General features: G+C 43.9%; 1 protein-coding gene across 2 annotated transcripts in view; it reads left to right on the forward strand.

Annotated features, from left to right (window-relative positions):
* The window catches only part of cfi (complement factor I), a 49,257-nt gene that overhangs the window by 3,551 nt on the left and 27,987 nt on the right, over positions 1–17,719 (forward strand). Inside the window, exons 2-4 of one of the 2 annotated variants that reach the window (XM_052010100.1) lie at positions 7,100–7,148; positions 9,705–9,749; positions 16,831–17,092. In XM_052010100.1, the coding sequence (XP_051866060.1) occupies positions 7,100–7,148; positions 9,705–9,749; positions 16,831–17,092 (356 nt within the window). The remainder of the gene's footprint in view (positions 1–7,099; positions 7,149–9,704; positions 9,750–16,830; positions 17,093–17,719) is intronic. The other variant, XM_052010101.1, reaches the window with a different exon arrangement.

Here is a 17,719-nt window from a genome sequence, read left to right on the forward strand (position 1 = left end):
TCCATATTATGATTCCTATGATATAAATTATGTTTTTCTCATTTTGTCTTTGACCAGTCATCCCAAATGAACATCCAGGGGTAGAGGTTCACTCAGGTACCATTAGCAATTACATTATCAACAGCTGATTGTACTTCCCTCCTGATGGTTGTCTCCATTAAAGTCACTGAGGCGTTTGCTGCTATTGCTAAACAGATACATATCTTCTTCCCAGGCAGTCTCTCAGGTCATCCTTGCTTTCTCTGGTTTTGTCGGTACTGAGGTGGCTAATCAGGACAATGTGGGAACTGCAGACACTTCCAGATGGGGCACTCCTTCAGCTGCTTACACAAGGCTGCTGTGTGCCCCTGAGGTATAATCTCAAGGCTCTCAATACCATCCCAAATGCTCCTTCTTCCCTTTGAGCAGCCAAAGGTCAGAAATTCCAAGTAATTAGTGGAGAATTTGCATTTTTTCTAGGAAACCATAGAATAGTACAGCACAATACAGGCCCCTCGGCTCACCATGTTGTGCTGGCCCTTAAACCACGTCTAACCCCTTCCTCCCACATATCCCCCTATTTTAAATTCCTCCATATGCTTATCTAACAATCTCTTGAATTTGACTAACGTACCTGCCTCCGCCACTACCCCAGGCAACACATTCCATGTCCCAACCACTCTCTGGGTAAAAAACCTCCCTCTGACATCTCCCTTGAACTTCCCACCCATTACTTTAAAGCCATGCCCTCTTGTATTGAGCATTGGTGCCCTGGGAAAGAGGCGCTGGCTGTCTACTGTATCCATTACTCTTAATATTTTGTACACCTCTATCGTGTCTCCCCTCATCCTCCTTCTCTCCAAGGAGTAAAGCCCTAGCTCCCTTAGTCTCTCCTCATAATCTATACTCTCCAAACCAGGCAGCATCCTGGTAAATCTCCTCTGCACCCTTTCCAGTGCTTCCACATCCTTCCTATAATGAGGTGACCAGAACTGGACACAGTACTCCAAGTGTGGTCTAACCAGAGTTTGTAGAGCTGCATCTTGCGGCTCTTAAACTCGATCCCAAAACTTATGAAAGCTAACATCCCATAAGCTTTCTTAACTACCCTATCCACCTGAGGCAACTTTCAGTGATCCGTGGATATGAACCCCCAGATCCCTCTGCTCCTCCACACTACCCAGAATCCTGCCATTAACCTTGTACTCCACCTTGGAGCTAGTCCATCCAAAGCGTACCACCTCACACTTCTCCAGATTGAACTCCATCTGCTATTTCTCAGCCCAGCTCTGCATCCTATCAATATCCCTCTGCAACCTTCAACAGTCCTCCACACTATCCACAACACGACCAGCCTTTGTGTCATCTGCAAACTTGTTAACCCACCCTTCTACCCCCTCATCCAAGTCGTTAATAAATATCACGAAAAGAAGAGGTCCCAGAACTGTTCCTTGTGGGACACAACTAGTCACAGCCCTCCAATCTGAATGCACTTCCTCCAGTATAACCCTCTGCTTTCTACAGGCTAGCCAATTATGAATCCATACGGCCAAGCATCCCTGGATCCCATGCCTTCTAACCTTCTGAAGAAGCCTACCATGTGGAACCTTGTCAAACACCTTACTAAAATTCATGTAGACCACATCTACTGGACTACCGTCATCAATCTGCCTGGTCACCTCCTCAAAGAATTCTATCAGTCTTACGAGACATGATCTTCCCTTCACAAGGCCATGCTGGCTGTTCCTAATCAGTTCCCTGAACAGACCATGATTCTCTAAATGCCCATAGATCCTATCTCTAAGAATTCTTTCCAACAACTTGCCCACCACAGATGTAAGGCTCATTGGTCTGTAATTCCCTGGACTATCCCTACTACCTTTTTTGAATTGGGGACAACATTTGCCACCCTTCAATCCTTCGGTACCATTCCCGTGGACAACGAGGACTCAAAGATCCTAGCCAACTGTTCAGCAATCTCCTCCCTCGCCTCACGGAGCAGCCTGGGGAATATTCTGTCAGGACCCGGGAACTTATCTGTCCTAATATTTTCTAACAGCTCCAACACATCCTCTCTCTTGATATCAACATGCTCTAGAACATTAACCTTACCAACACTGTCCTCAGTGTCATCAAGGCCCCTCTCCTCGGTGAATACTGAAGAGAAGTATTCATTGAGAACCTCACCCATTTCCACAGCTCCCAGGCACATCTTCCCACCTTTGTCTCTAATTAGTCCTACCTTTACTCTCGTCATCCTTCTGCTCTTCACATAAGTGAAAAAAGCTTTGGGATTTTTCTTAACTCTACTCAACAAGGCCTTTTGGCCTTTTCATTTCCCCTTCTTGCTCTCCTCAACCCCTTCTTAAGTTCCTTCCTTGCTACCCTATATTCCTCATGAGCTCTATCTGATCCTTGCTGCCTACACCTTATGAGTGCTGCCTTCTTCCTCCAAACTAGTTGCTCCACCTCTCTTGTCACCCATGGTTCCTTCACCCTGCCATTCTTTGTCTGCCTCACTGGGACAAATTTATCCCTAACATCCTGCAAGAGATCTCTGAACAACGTCCACATCCCCATAGTACATTTCGCTTCAAAAATGTCATCCCAATTCACCCTCGCAAGTTCTAGCCTTATAGCATCATAATTTGCCCTTCCCCAATTAAATAACTTCTCGTCCTCTTTGCTCCTATCCTTGTCCATGACAACGCTAAAGGTTATGGAGCGGTCGTCACTGTCCCCCAAATGCTCACCCACTGAGAGATCTGTCACCTGACCCGGTTCATTACCTAATACTAGATCTAATAAGGCATTCCCTCTAGTCAGCCTGTCAACATACTGTGACAGGAATCTGTCCTGGACACACTTAACAAACTCTGCCCCGTCTAAACCTTTGGTACTAAGCAGGTGCCAATCAATATTTGGGAAGTTGAAGTCTCCCATGATAACAACACTGTTATTTTTGCACCTTTCCAAAATCTGCCTCCCAATCTGCTCCTCAGTATCCCTGCTGCTACCAGGGGCTCTATAGAATACTCCCAGTAGAGTCACTGCTCCTTTCTTGTTCCTAACTTCCACCCATACTGACTCTAGAGAGGATCCACCCTTTCTGCAGCTGTAATAGTATGCCTGACCAGTAATGCCACCCCTCCTCCTCTTCTCCCCCCCCCATCCCTTTTAAAACACTGAAATCCAGGAATATTCAATATCCATTCCTGCCCTGATGATAGCCAAGTCTCTGCAAGAGCCACAATATCATAGTTCCATGTACTTATCCAAGATCTCAGTTCATCACCCTTATTCCTGATACTTCTTGCATTTAAGTAAATACACTTTAGCCTATCCACCTTTCTACTTTTATACCCTGTACTCTGCTTCTCCTTCCTCAAAGCCTCTCTACATGTTAGATCTGACTTTTCCCCATCCACTTCTTCCTCTGACCTACCCCTCTGGTTCCCATCCCCCTCACAAACTAGTTTAAACCCTCCCGAACCACCCTAGCAAACCTGCCTGCAAGGATCTTGGTCCCTCTCAGGTTCAGGTGTAACCCGTCCACTCTGTACAGGTCCCACCTTCCCCAGAAGAGATCCCAATGATCCAAAAATCTGAATTTTTGCCTCCTGCACCAACTCCTCAGCCACGCATTCATCTGCCATCTCCTCCTATTCTTACCTTCATTATCATGTGGCACTGGCAGCAATCCTGAGATTGCTGCCCTTGAGGTCCTGTCCTTCAGCCTTCTGCCTAAAACTTACTTTTCAGGACCTCATCCTTCTTCCTACCTATGTCATTGGTACCAACATGAACCACAACTTCTGGCTGTTCTCCCTCCCGCTCAAGAATGCTGTGGACCTGATCAGAGACATCCTGGACCCTGGCACCTGGGAGGCATCATGCCATCTGGGATTCATGCTCACTGCCACAGAACCTCCTATCGGTTTCCCTGACTATCGAGTCCCCTATCACTACTGCCCTCCTCCCTTCCCTTCTGAGCAGCAGGACCAGTCCCAGTGCCAGAGACCTGGCTACTGCTGCTTGATCCCTGTAGGTCATCCCCCTCAACAGCTTCCAAAGCAGAAAACCTGTTACTGAGGGGAACAGCCTCTGGGGTCCTCTGCTCTATCTGCCTGTTCCCTTTCTTTTCCTTTTTCTCTCCCCTGACAGTCACCCTTCTATCTGCCTCCTGGACCCTAGAAGTACCTGCTCTCAAGGGGGTGACTGTCTCCCGATGCACAGCATCTACAAACCTCTCTTCCTCCCTGATGCTTCGCAGTGTTTGAAGCTGTGACTCCAGCTCAACAATTCTGAGCCGAAGTTCCTCCAGCCTCCAGCACTTACTGTAGATGTGATCACCGTGCACCCCAGCAAGGTCCACTAGCTCCCACATCATGCAACTGCAGCACATCACCATGTCCTCCATCTAAACTATTCTTTCCCTACCTAGTTTTATTCTACTTAAAATTTATAACAATAACAGTTAAGCCTTACCTTTACTCACCAGCTACTCACCCACCTCGCCCCTTTACGCCTAAGCCCATTGAATCAAAGCCCAATCACTCTGCTCCCTCTCACTCCGCTGCCCACTCTGAAACTTTGAGTATATCTTTTCCTCTGTCAGCTGGTTATATCCTCCTCATATAGTTAAGATATCTTTAATAGTCACGTGTACATTGAAACACCAGTGAAATGCATCCTTTTTGCGTTGAATATTCTGGGGGCAGCCCCCAAGTGTCGCCACGCTTCCAGCACCAACATAGCATGCCCACAACTTCCTAACCCGTACGTCTTTGGAATGTGGGAAGAAACCAGAGCACCCGGAGGAAACCTATGCAGACACGGGGAGAACATACAAACTCCTTACAGACAGCGGCCGGAATTGAACCTGGGTCTCTGGCACTGTAATAGTGTTACGCTAACTGCAACACTACCGAGCTTGGAATACAACCACTTCATTTCAGAAGACTAGTGTTGGACATGCCAGCCCTCAAGGCTGGGGATCATTGCTTATTCTCCTCATGAATTTGGAAGATTTTGCAGAGACCATGTTTGTGGTATGTTTCTAGTGCCCTGGAATGGTAGTGCAGTTTGCAGAAGCATGGAGGAAAGCAGGGATCACTTCCAGGATTTCCAGTCTCACCCACCCTCCCCACAGACAGAACAGAAATTGTGTTCCCTTGGTCCTCACCTTTCACCATACCAGCCTTTGCATCCAGCATGTCATCCTTCATCATTTCCACCAGCTGCCATGGGATCCCACCATCAGTCACATCTTTCCCTCCACACCTCTTTCTGCATTCCACAGGGGCCACTCTCTCCATGACTCCCTGGTCTGCTCATCCCTACACACCCACCCCCATCCCTGGCACTTACCCTGCAACCATAGGAGGTGAAACACCCATCCCTACACTTCTTCCCTCACCACCATCCAGGCAAAGATTCACATGCACCTCCTCCACCTTGTCTACTGCATTTGGTGCTCTCGATGTGGCCTCCTCTGCATCAGTGAGACCAAACACAGACGAGGTAACCACTTTGCCAAGCACCTGCACTCTGTCTGCAGTGGCCATCTTGAGCTCCTGGTTGCACGCCTCGACCTTCTCCACTGCCAGGGTGAGGCCAAACACAAACTAGAAGAACAATACCTTCTATTCATAACGGCAGTTTGGTCGTCTACAACCCAATGGTATGAACATTGAATTTTCTAGTTTCAGGTAACCTGCACCCCCTGTGCTCCCTTCTCTCTCCTTCTAAACCACCCCAGGTTCTCTCAATTTTCCTTTTTTTTCAAAGCACCACCCCCCCACCCCCCACTCCCCCCCACCACCACCATCACCTCTTGGCCCCAGTTTTGTTCTCCTCTCCCAGCTAATTGCATCTGCCTATCACCCACACTCTACCTTCTAGGTCTCCCATCTCCTCCCCCTAGCGGTTCCATCCCTCCCCTTGCTGATTTCAGCATCTGCAGCCTCTTTTGCCTCCACTTATCACCTTCCAGCCTCTTGTCTCCACCTCCACCCTTCTCTCCCACCTCACCCTAGCTTGGCTCCATCTGCTCCTTTTTCTTCTCTCTCCTTATGTCCCTACCCATCACCCAGCAGCTGCTATCTCCCAACTTCACCTCACCCCATTCCCCACCTGGCTTCACCTGCCCATCATCTCCCTCCTCATCTGATTCCAGCTATTGCCTGCCAGCTTCTGCCCCACACCTCCTTACCTCACCTCACCTCTTTATACTGGCTATCTCCCCTTCACACTTTCAGTCCTGATCCGAAACATTGGCCATCCCTTTGCTGCTCAACCTGCTGATTTCTTCCAGCAGTTTATTTTTTGCACCAGTAGACCATGAGCTTTGTGCTGAGTCTGAGGTCTCAATCTTCAAGAGCAGTTAGCGTAACGCTAATACAGCGTCAGTGACTCAGGTTCAATTCCAGCCGCTGTCTGTAAGGAGTTTGTACATTCTCCCTGTGTCTGCAAGGGTTTTCTCCGGGTGCTCCAGTTTCCTCCCACATTCCAAAGACGTAAAGGTTAGAAAGTTGTGGGCATGCGATGTTGGCGCTAGAAACGTAGCAACACTTGCGGGCTGCCCCCGAAACACCTTATGCAAAAGATGCATTTCACTGTGTGTTTCGATGCACATGTGACTTATCTTAGTATATGTACAAGGTGTTAATTAACAAGTTTCTACTTCATATTTCCTTCTTCTTCTACCCCGTAGCTTCCTCTCTTCTTCTAAAACCCCAGGTTCTCTCGAGCCTGAATTAGCTTACCATACTCCATTCTTTTAAGGAGACACAATAGACTGTAGATGCTGGAATCTGAAGCAACAAACAATCTGCTGGAGGAGCTCAGCAGGGGAGTAGGGACAGGTATTGCACCTCCTACTGTTACAAGGAAAGTGCCAGGGATGGGAATGGGTGGGTGGGGAGGTTCAAGCGTACCATCAGGACTGATACAGGGTTTTGACCCGAAACGTCAAGAATTCCTTTCTCTCTCACAGATGCTGCTTGACCCGCTGAGTTCCTCCAGCCAGATTGTCTGTTTTAAGGATCTGTATAAATGGTCATTGTTATGACAATATCACTTGATGTTACTTCACCAAAACTTTGGCCATTTTCTTCAGGTTCGATTACCAACAAAAAGCAGTGAAACCGTTGATCAGTACTCAAGCAGTAAGTATTGAAATCTTTTTTAATCTATGATTGCGCATGGACTGCTATCCAATGGTATAAGAGAAAAAGGGCATAACAAGTAAATCATGGCCAGTAAATCAAATAGGGAGACCAATCTGTATACATATTCTCAATGCACTCTAACCAACGCTCTATTTAATTGGTCTCTATTGTTGTACTCAAATTCTCTTGCAATAACAGGCATTTGTTTTTCCTAATTTTCCAGTGATTTGTGTACAGGATTACCTAGGTCCCTCTGAGCACCAACACCTATCAGTCTCTGTCATTTAAAAATACACCGTAATTTTTTATTCTTCCTTCCATAAATACTCCACGTCCTATTTTTTTCCACATTCTATTCCATTTGACATCTTTAGCCATTCACTTAGTCTGTCTGAAGTGACTGCCTCCTCAGAGTTCCATATTACCATCTGGTTTTGTATCATCAGCAAACATGGATGTATTACACTTAATCCCCCTCATCCAAACCATTCACAGAAAACTGTGAACAGCTGGGGCCCCAGTGCCCCAACCCCAGCTGCAGCACGCACTGGCTGGCCAATACGAACATGGCTTATTTATTACTACTCTCTGTTTTCTGGTATTGGTATGGTTTATTATGTCACTTGTTACAGAGGTACGGTGAAAAACTTGTTCTTGCATACCAATCGTACAGGTCAATTCATTACACGGTGCAGTTACATTGAGTTTTAGTACAGAGTGCATTGATGTAGTACAGGTAAAAACAATAACAGTACAGAGAAAAGTGTCACAGCTACAGAGAAAGTGCAGTGCAATAAGGTGCAAGGTCACAATAAGGTAGATCGTGAAGTCAGAGTCCATCTCATCGTATAAGGGAATCGTTCATATAGTCTTATCATCACGCACTTATATCTTATTTGTGCATTTACCAAATCCTCAGTCCATATCAGTATATTACTACAATACATGTATTCTAATTTTATTTAACATTCTCTTGAGCTGCCCTTAATTGAAGGCCAAATGAATTTGAAATTCTAAATATACCACATCCACTGGTTCCCCCCTTATCTGTTATCATAGAGTCATACAGCATGGCAACAGGCCATTAAGCCCACCAGTCATGCCGGACCAATGGGCACCCAATCCATATTAATCACGTCTTCCAACACTTTCCCAGTAGCCTTCCATGCTGAGGTATGCAAGTACTCGTCAAGAGTCAATCGGTTACAAATTAAAAAAAAGTCTACCATACAGTCATAGAGTCATAGAGGGATTTAGCACAAGAAACAGGCCCCTCAGCCCATCGAGTCTGCAGAGACCATTTTTACACTAGTTCTTCATTAATCCTATGTTCTATTCTCCCCCCAGATCCTAACACTCACTACACACACTTGGGGTTAATATACAGTGGCCAATTCACATACAAGCCCTACACATCTTTGGGATGTGGGAGGAAACAGGAGCACCTGGAGGAAACCCACACTGTTCACAGGGAGAGAACATCGCAAACTCCACTCAGACAACACCTGAGGTCAGAATTGAACCCAAGTCTTGGTGCTGTAAGGCAGCAGCCCTACCAGCTGCACTATTGTGCTGCCCATCAATATCCATCTCTGTCACTACCTTGCAACATATGGTCAATCTCTCTAAAATGCTCTTCCACTGACATTCCCTAAGATTAGGTCCAGTACTGCCACTTCTCTGGGTGGAAGATCTACATACTGGATTAACCTCTAGGTGTTTAAAAGGACATGAAATTTGATGGAATGAAACTGGGATCCAAAGAGAGGGAACTTCCAGGATTTAATGTATACAGTCAAAAGGACATCTTATTTCATTGGTGCCTCCCTGAATGAGTTGCCATGCACTTTGAGAAGTTTGAGTGATCTACTCTATACTGATTTATTGAAGGCCTCTATCAAAGGTAAAAATGGTATTCTTTTTGTTCTATGCAGTAGCAAATTATCTCCTCATTTTCTTCTCCCTGTTGCTTTTGCTGCTCTTTGGAGCTTAAAAACTGGCAGAATGAATCAATGGCCCATTAAGTAGCACAGCTGAGGTATAATATCTTGCATATTTACACTGCACAAACTTGTACTTCCTTCCTTCCAGTGCACTTGAAATAAAACTCCCATCTGCCAGAGAAAAGGCCACATAGTCAGGGAGGCAACAACATTCCCAAATAACCTCTTTGCTGTTTTGAAAATGGCACAATAAACTCTATAAGTTGATTAGAGAAAAAAAAATCTGCCATCCTATGCAGTCTAGTCAATACATGGCTGAGACCTAGAGCAATTAGATTGACTCTTAACTACTCTCTGAAGTGTTTAAGAGCAATTAGGAGTGGGAATGAAATGCCAGCATTGCCTGCAACACGTGCTTCTCAGCATGAATAAGTGCCATTCCCTTGTGTTAATCTAACAGCATGAGAGAATTCCTAGAGTTGTAAAAATATTGTTTCATATATGTTCCTGATTAACTCATGTCAGAATTACAAAAGACATTCTCATAGCTAATCTGCTTATGGGAAAAATCTTTAATTTTCATGTTAAAAATAATTATTTTCATCTGCAGCTGTCAAAATACCACAAAATAATGGATGATAATTCCACCCTACCAGTAAGTCTATGTTTTAAAATGTAATTTTTATCTGAATGATCATATCATAAAATTTTCATTAAAGGCAATATTGCAGTATATGATTCTATAGCACTTGAAACAATTTAGGCAAAGGCATGTATAATGGACAGTGTGGAAGGCTGTTTGAGATTACAACAGGATGTAGAGCAACTGGGAAAATGGGCCAAGGAATGGCAGGTGGAATTTAACTCAGACAAGTGTTGCTTCTTGGCAAGTTAAACCAAGGCAGAACTTACACAGTAAATGGGAGGGCCCTGGAGAGTTATGTAGAACAGAATGATCTCAGGGTGCAAGTACATGTTCCCTGAAAGTGGTAATGCAAGTAGACAGGGTGGTTAAGAAGGCATTTGGCATGCTTGCCTTCATCAGTCAGCTGGGATGTCATGTTAAAGCTGTACAAGATGTTGGTGAGACCACACTTGGTGTATTGTGTGCAGTTCTAGTCGCCTTGTGATCACAAGATCACAAGATCACAAGACAAGGGAGCAGAAGCAGGCCATTCGGCCCATCGAGTCTGCTCCAAGGAAAGGGGAATAGAAATGAGAAATGGGGAATGGGGGAAGAAAAAAAAACTATTCTAATCCCAATTTCCGGCCTTATCCCCATATCCCTTGATACCCTGACTATTTAGATATCTATCTATCTCCTCCTTGAACGCCCCCACTGATCTGGCCTCCACTGCTGTACGTGGCAAGGAGTTCCACAAATTCACCACCCTCTGGCTATAGAAATTTTTCCTCATCTCTGTTTTGAAACTGTACCCTCTAATTCTAAGATTGTGCCCTCTGGTCCTGGACTCACCTACCAAGGGAAACAGCCTAGCCACATTTACTCTGTCCTTTCCTATCAATATTTTATATGTCACTATGAGGTCCCCTCTCATTCTTCTGTACTCCAGTGAGTACAGTCCAAGAGCCGACAAATGCTCCTCATACATAAGCACTTTCATTCCTGGAATCATCCTCGTAAATCTCCTCTGAACCCTCTCCAACGTCAACACATCCTTCCTAAGATGTGGGGCCCAAAACTGCGCACAATATTCCAAATGAGGCCTCACTAGTGCCCCGTAGAGCCTCATCAACACTTCCTTACTTTTATACACTATACCTCTCAAAATGAATGCCAACGTAGCATTTACTTTCTTTACCACCGATCCGACCTGGTGGTTAACCTTTAAGGTATCCTGCAAGAGTACCCCCAAGTCCCTTTGTACTTCCGTGCTTTGGATTTTCTCTCCTCCTAGATAATAATCTGCCCGCTTATTTCTGCTTCCAAAGTGTACAACTGCACATTTCTCTACATTGAATCTCACCTGCCATTTCCTTGCCCATTCTCCTAAACTGTCTAGGTCCCTCTGCAACCTTCCTATCTCTTCAATACTCCCTACTCCTCCCCCTATCTTGGTGTCATCCGCAAACTTAGCCACGAAACCAAATTGTTAATGTACAAGGTAAAAAGGAGCAGTCCCAACACCGACCCCTGCGGCACATCACTAGTAACCGGTAACCAACCAGAACGAGATCCTTTTATTTCCACTCTTTGCTTCCTGTCAACCAGCCAGTGCTCCACCCATTCTGTTATCCTACCCGTAATTCCATGACCTCTCATCTTATTAATCAGTCTCTTGTGAGGCACCTGATCAAAGGCCTTTTGAAAGTCTAAATACACAACATCTACTGCCTCTCCCTTATCCACCCTACCTGTGATTTCTTCAAAAAACTCCAATAGGTTGGTCAGGCAGGATCTTCCCTTCACAAAACCATGTTGGCTAGGACCTATCTTGCCTTGCACCTCTAGGTATTCCATAACCCCATCCTTGAGGATAGATTCCAATAACTTTCCCATCACTGACATCAGACTAATAGGTCTGTAATTTCCTTTATGCTGCCTCCCACCTTTCTTATACAACGGAACTACATTTGCGACCCTCCAGTCCTCCGGAACCACGCTGGAATCTATCGATTTCTGGAAAACTATCGCCAATGTCTCCGCTATCTCTAAAGCCACCTCCTTCAGAACCCGGGGATGCACCTCATCCGGTCCGGGAGACTTATCAATCTTTAGCCCATTTAGTTTTCCTAGCACCGTCTCCCTAGTAATCTTAACTGAACTCAATTCCATTTCGTGAGACTCCTGACTAACCGGCACATTGCTGATGTCCTCCACGATAAGTTCACAAGGACGTTACCAGGATTAGGGGGCTTGAATTATAAAGAGAGATTGGATAGGCTGGGTCTTTGTTCCTTGGAGTGTAAGAGGCTGAGGGGTGAACTTACAGAGGTATATAAAATCATGAGGGGCATAGAGAAGGTGAATGGTCAGGATTTTCCAATGTAGGGGTGTCTAAAACTAGAGGATATAGGTCAAAGGTTAAAGGGGAAGATTTCAAGGGGCCCCAAGGGGCAAATATTTTTTACACAGAGGGTGGGGGTATATGGAATGAGCTGCCAGAGGAAGTGGTAGAAGTGGGTACAATTATAATGTTTAAAACATTTAGACAGGTACATGGATATGAAAGGTTTAGAGGGGATACAGGCCAAATGCAGGCAAATGGGTCTTGCTCAGGTAGAGCAACTTGGTCAGACTGGATGAGTTGGGCTGAAGGGCCTGTTTCTGTCCTGTACAGCTCTTTGACCCTAACCTCAGATATGTTGATCAGAATGTGTTCTCTCAGTGGGTTAATGCATGCAGTACATCTTTCTGTTAATTCCTGCTGCTGCCATAAAGAGAGAAGTGTTTCAGAAAATGACCAGCAATATATTTAGGTCATATGTCTGACATGGTTGAATCATTTGCAGCTTTGATTTGTGGTCATGAGGTTTTGAAATGTGCTAAGTATGTAAGGGTGAGTTAAAGCATTTGACTTGAAGGGTTGACTACTAGTTTTTGAATACTGTTGCTAGATTGATCATAATTAAGCAGTTAATAGGATATGCCATCTGCAGATGAACATTCACCTTAACAGCCCATGTAAGATTGTTAAACTGCATGCTGCATTTCATCCATTTCCTTGGATCTATGCCTCAGCGCAGACCTCCACTTCTTTTTTCCACTGCCTCCTGAGTAAATGCCTGGATGGCCTTCTGCTACTTTGAAGATACATTTCTCCTTTCTTCCACCAAGACCTCCAGCGCAATGACTGAAATCCTCTGCACATGATTAGCCTCATGGACATAAATGGTACAAACCTTTATAGAATCAAACAATCTGCTGGAGGAGCTCAGCAGGTGGAGCAGCATCTGTGGCGGGGAAAGGAATTGTCAACATCCTTTCTCCCCACAGATGCTGCTGAACCCACTGAGTTCCTCCAGCAGATTGTTTGTTGCTACAGATTCTAGTATCTGCAGTCTCTTCTGTTTCCAGCAAAATTTTATAGAGTGTTTCTGAAAGAAACTACCACCAATTTTTGTGGCCACAATTCACCTCATCCAAGAAGTGCAGGCTGGTTCCTATTAATTCATATCATGCATATTTTCTCACAACGTTGAAGGAGGCCATTCAGCCCATTGAACCTATGCCAGCTTTCAGAGCAATCCCACCAATTCCATCCCCATCACTAGAACTTCTCTCTTCTCTTTCACATTCCCATCAAACCCACCCCCCCCCCAATTCTCCCAACTCTCCTGCCTCCCACCTATCCTCAGAGTAATTTATAATGGACAATTAAACTACCAGCACACATTGAGGATGTGGGGGAGGGGCGGACCAGAGAACCATGGGGAAACTTGTGCAGTCACAGGGAGAAAGTGCAAATTCCACACAGACAGCATTAAAGGTCAAGATTGAACCTGGGCCCCTGGACTTGTGAGGCAGTAGCTCTAATTATAGATATATTTAACTCAGAAGCAGGCCGATCAGCCCATTTTATCATTTTGGACAAAAATGGACTTTAATCCTAGACTAAGTCCCAGACTATTAATTTTTCCTTTGGTTTCTATTGTTCCAAAGAAAACAAACTCAGCCCGACCAATCTCTCCTCATAATTATAACTCTCCAGCCTTGTCAACTTCTTCTGTAGCTCCCCTGTAGTTCCTATCATGTGCTGACCAGCATTTGATCCAGCATTCTAGCTGTGGCCTACATACTTCTTAACACAATTCTAGCATGGCCTCACTGCTCTTGTATTCCATACCTCCACCAAGAAGGCAAGTACCTCAGCCTTCTCAACTGTCTTACCTACCCACCCTGCTACCTTCAGCAACTTGTGGACATACAAGCATATGAATTCGGAGCAAGAGTTGATGACTTGAGCCTGCTCTGCCATCCAGTCAGTTTGTGGCTCTGCTGATTGTACCCTCAACTTCGCATTCCCGCCTACCACCCCATAACCCACCTACTTGTCGAGTATCTATCTATTTCTACTTTAAAATTATTCAAAGACTCTTCCATTCACCATCCTTTAAGGATGAGAGTTTCGAAGATGTGATGCTCTGAGAGAGAAAAATTACCTCATGTCTGTTTTAAATGGACAAATCCTTATTGTTAAATAGTGACTCCTTTTTCTAGATGCTCTCCAAGAGGAAACATCCTCTCCACATCGACCTTGTTAGGACCCCTTAGGATCTTATTAGTTTTAATCAAGTCACCTGCTCTACAATTGAACAGAATCATACTGAATGGTGAAGCAGGTCACAACAGCCAAATTACCTCCTCAGGATTCTATTTTATATGTTTCCACATTTCGCAATCTGTTAAACAAATACAAGCCCAGCCTATCTAACCAAAGACAGTCTGCCCATTCCATGTTTCAGTCTGATATGCTTCGTTTGAACTACTTCCAGTATATTAACATCCTTTGAATAAGGAGATCAAAAGGCGGCACGGTAGCGTAGTGGTTAGCGCGACGCTATTACAGTGCCAGTGATCGGGGTTCAATTCCCGTCGCTGTCTGTAAAGAGTTTGTACGTTCTCCTGTGTCTGCGTGGGTTTCCTCCGGGTGCTCGGTTTCCTCCCACATTGCAAAGATGCACGGGTAGGTTAATTTGGATTTGAAATGGGTGGCACGGACTCATTGGGCCGGAAGGGCCTGTTACCACGCTGTAAATAAAACTTAATTTAAGAAAAAATAAAATTTAATTTAATGTTGTACACAGTACTCTAAACTTGGCCTCACCAGTGCCTTATATAACATGCACTGCAAGATCCACCAGTTTTTCTACTCTTTATTAGTTTCCCCTCATTTATTGTGTACTTCCTCATCTTGTTTAATCATTCTGAATGTATTAGTCTTTCACTTCTACAGTCTGAATTTCATTTTGCACTTTTGTGCCTAATAAACTAGTCCATTGATATTTTCCTGCAACTTGGAACTTTCTCACTATCAACCAGAGAATCAATTTTGGTATTATTGGCAAATGTTTTATTTGTGGCCCAAGACTAAAGTCCAAAATACTTAAATATCACAAAACGCAAGGGGCTTCGTTCTGCGCCCAGTTGGAACCCCACAGCATACAGCTCTCCAATCACAACAATTCCTTTCAAATATTATCCTTTGATTTCTGCCCTGAGTCAAATTTTAATCCACTTTGAGACTTTCCCTTTGCTTTTACTCTCTGGAATGAAAAAAGGAGAAACATTGTTTTCAAATGGCAAGGACCACAGATTGAAGGTGATTAGCAATGAAACAAAAGGTTATATTAAGAAAATATTTGCTGTGATCTGGAATTCAGTGCCTGAAAGTGTCTTGAAAACAGATTCAACAGCAGCTTTCTAACATGAATAAAGTCACTTTTATCACTGATTTAAACAAAAATTAAATGGGCTCCACAGTTTATACTTAACATGAAAAAAAGAATGTTAGTCTCTTGGGTCTCCTTAAGTGTTCATTATCTGATCTGATTCAAATAATGGTGTGGGTTGGGGTTTGATGTGGGATGAGGACAGTGAGAAGGGTCCAATGGAAATCTTTACTAGATGGCAGCACTAACTAGAAATTACAGCCTGCTTTGTCTGCAACTTTATGATCATAAAACAAAATGTCAGAAACAGTAAGTTCTCAAATTTCAGACCCATTCTAAATAAACTTTTCAGCCCAAACTTTAGTAAGCATATGGATGTAACTGAAAATGTTCACGAGGAGACTGGGGTTAAATGTGAATGTGTAGGAAGCCCATATTAAATGTCTTTTATGTAAATGTGTTTGGAGAAGGTTAAATTAGCGTGTATCTGGTGTCCTGTGCATCTGAACCTTTACTGGTGTCAATATCTCAAATCCTGTGACACCTCCCAGATTCCTTGAGCTGCAGACTCAATAAATCTCTTTTCACTGGTTTTAAACATCTCACCAAATAATCAACATAATTGCAAACCTTTGTCAAAAATAACTGGAAGTCTCCTTGTCTTTGGCAATGATCACATTTTATTCTATTGTTTTGTTTATTTTTAACATGATTTATAATGATGGTACTGCTCATAAAACATCAGTTAGAGTCTTTGTTCCTTTCTAATGTGAAGAGAGACAGAATGAAGGGTTCACATAATAAACGAGTTTGGTGGATCCTAAAAGAATATCCATGAAATTTAAAGCCTAGTCCACAACTCTGCTCTGCCTATCAGTTCAATATATTTTCCAAGTTCCAACCTTGTTTCTGAAGTACTTTATATTTATGCTGTAGTAACAGCTGCAGCTCTTCAATATTTTGTCCAGATGTGTGTGGTGCAGCTGCCCCTGAGTGATCTAGTCACATCACTTTCTAATACAGATACTGGGCAGTGATAACTCATAGAAGCACTGCCATGGCATGACTTTCCTAAACTTTATGGTGTAACAATAATCAGAATGATTTGTTGTCACCTTGACGATAATCAGCAAACTCAGCATAGCTTTTGTGTCAAGTTGACCACTCCCCTGATTGGTATGATGACTAGTTTTTCAGAAAGCCACAGATTGATTAAAGGAGATCCAACCTACAAGTGTAAACTGATGTAGGATTTCCATTCCATTTCAAACTCTGAGCCATGCCATATAACCATGTAATCAGTGTCTGTATGAGAGGAGAGGTGGGAAAAACTGACAATTAAAAAAATGTTCATACTAATTTTCTTTCTTAATATAACACAGATTTCAAAACATCGTCAAAGACTGTCTGAGGATTGTCTGGTTAAAAAGTACACCTACAAATCCTGTCAGAAAGTCTTCTGTCAACCCTGGGAAAAATGTATTCGTGGAAGCTGCACATGTAAGCTGCCTTATCAATGTCCAAAGAATGGGGAAACAGTCTGCTCAAGCAAAAATAAAACCTACAGGTCATACTGCCAGCTGAAAAGTATTGAATGTCTGCGAAAGTCGGAAAGGTTTGCCCACTCTGGAGTGTGTTCATTGGGTGAGAATAAAAATATAATTGTAATGAAGAATTTGAATAGAATAATACAGCCAGTCCTGGTGGTGGTTCTCCTAAATGATAGAGACTATTTATAAAAGTCATTTATGTAGAGCTCCAGTCCTCCGGCACCTCACCCATGGCTAAGGATACTTTAAATATCTCTGCAAGGCTCCTACAAATTCTGCACTAGCCTCCCACAAGGTCTGAGGGGACACCTCATTGGGCCCTGGGGATTTATCCACCCTAATTTGCCTCAAGACAGCAAGCACCTCCTCTTCCGTAATCTGGATACGGTCAATGACCTCACTACTCTTTTTCCTCAGTTCTATAGTCTCTGTGTCTGTCTCCCGAATAAACAAAGATGCAAAAAAATCCATTTAAAATCTCCCCCATCTCTTTCAGCTCTATGCATAGATGACCACACTGATCTTCAAGAGGACTAATTTTGTCCCTTGCTCTTAATACAGTACAGCTATAGAAACCCTTGGGATTTTCTTTCACCTTGTCTGCCAGAGCAACCTCATGTCCTCTTGCATTTCTTATACGCTTCAAGCACCTCACTTGATCCTAAATGCCTATACCTGATATACACCTTCTTTTTCTTTACCAGGGCCTCAATATCCCTGG

Source organism: Pristis pectinata, chromosome 2, assembly GCF_009764475.1.
Source record: "Pristis pectinata isolate sPriPec2 chromosome 2, sPriPec2.1.pri, whole genome shotgun sequence".
NCBI lineage: Eukaryota > Metazoa > Chordata > Chondrichthyes > Rhinopristiformes > Pristidae > Pristis > Pristis pectinata.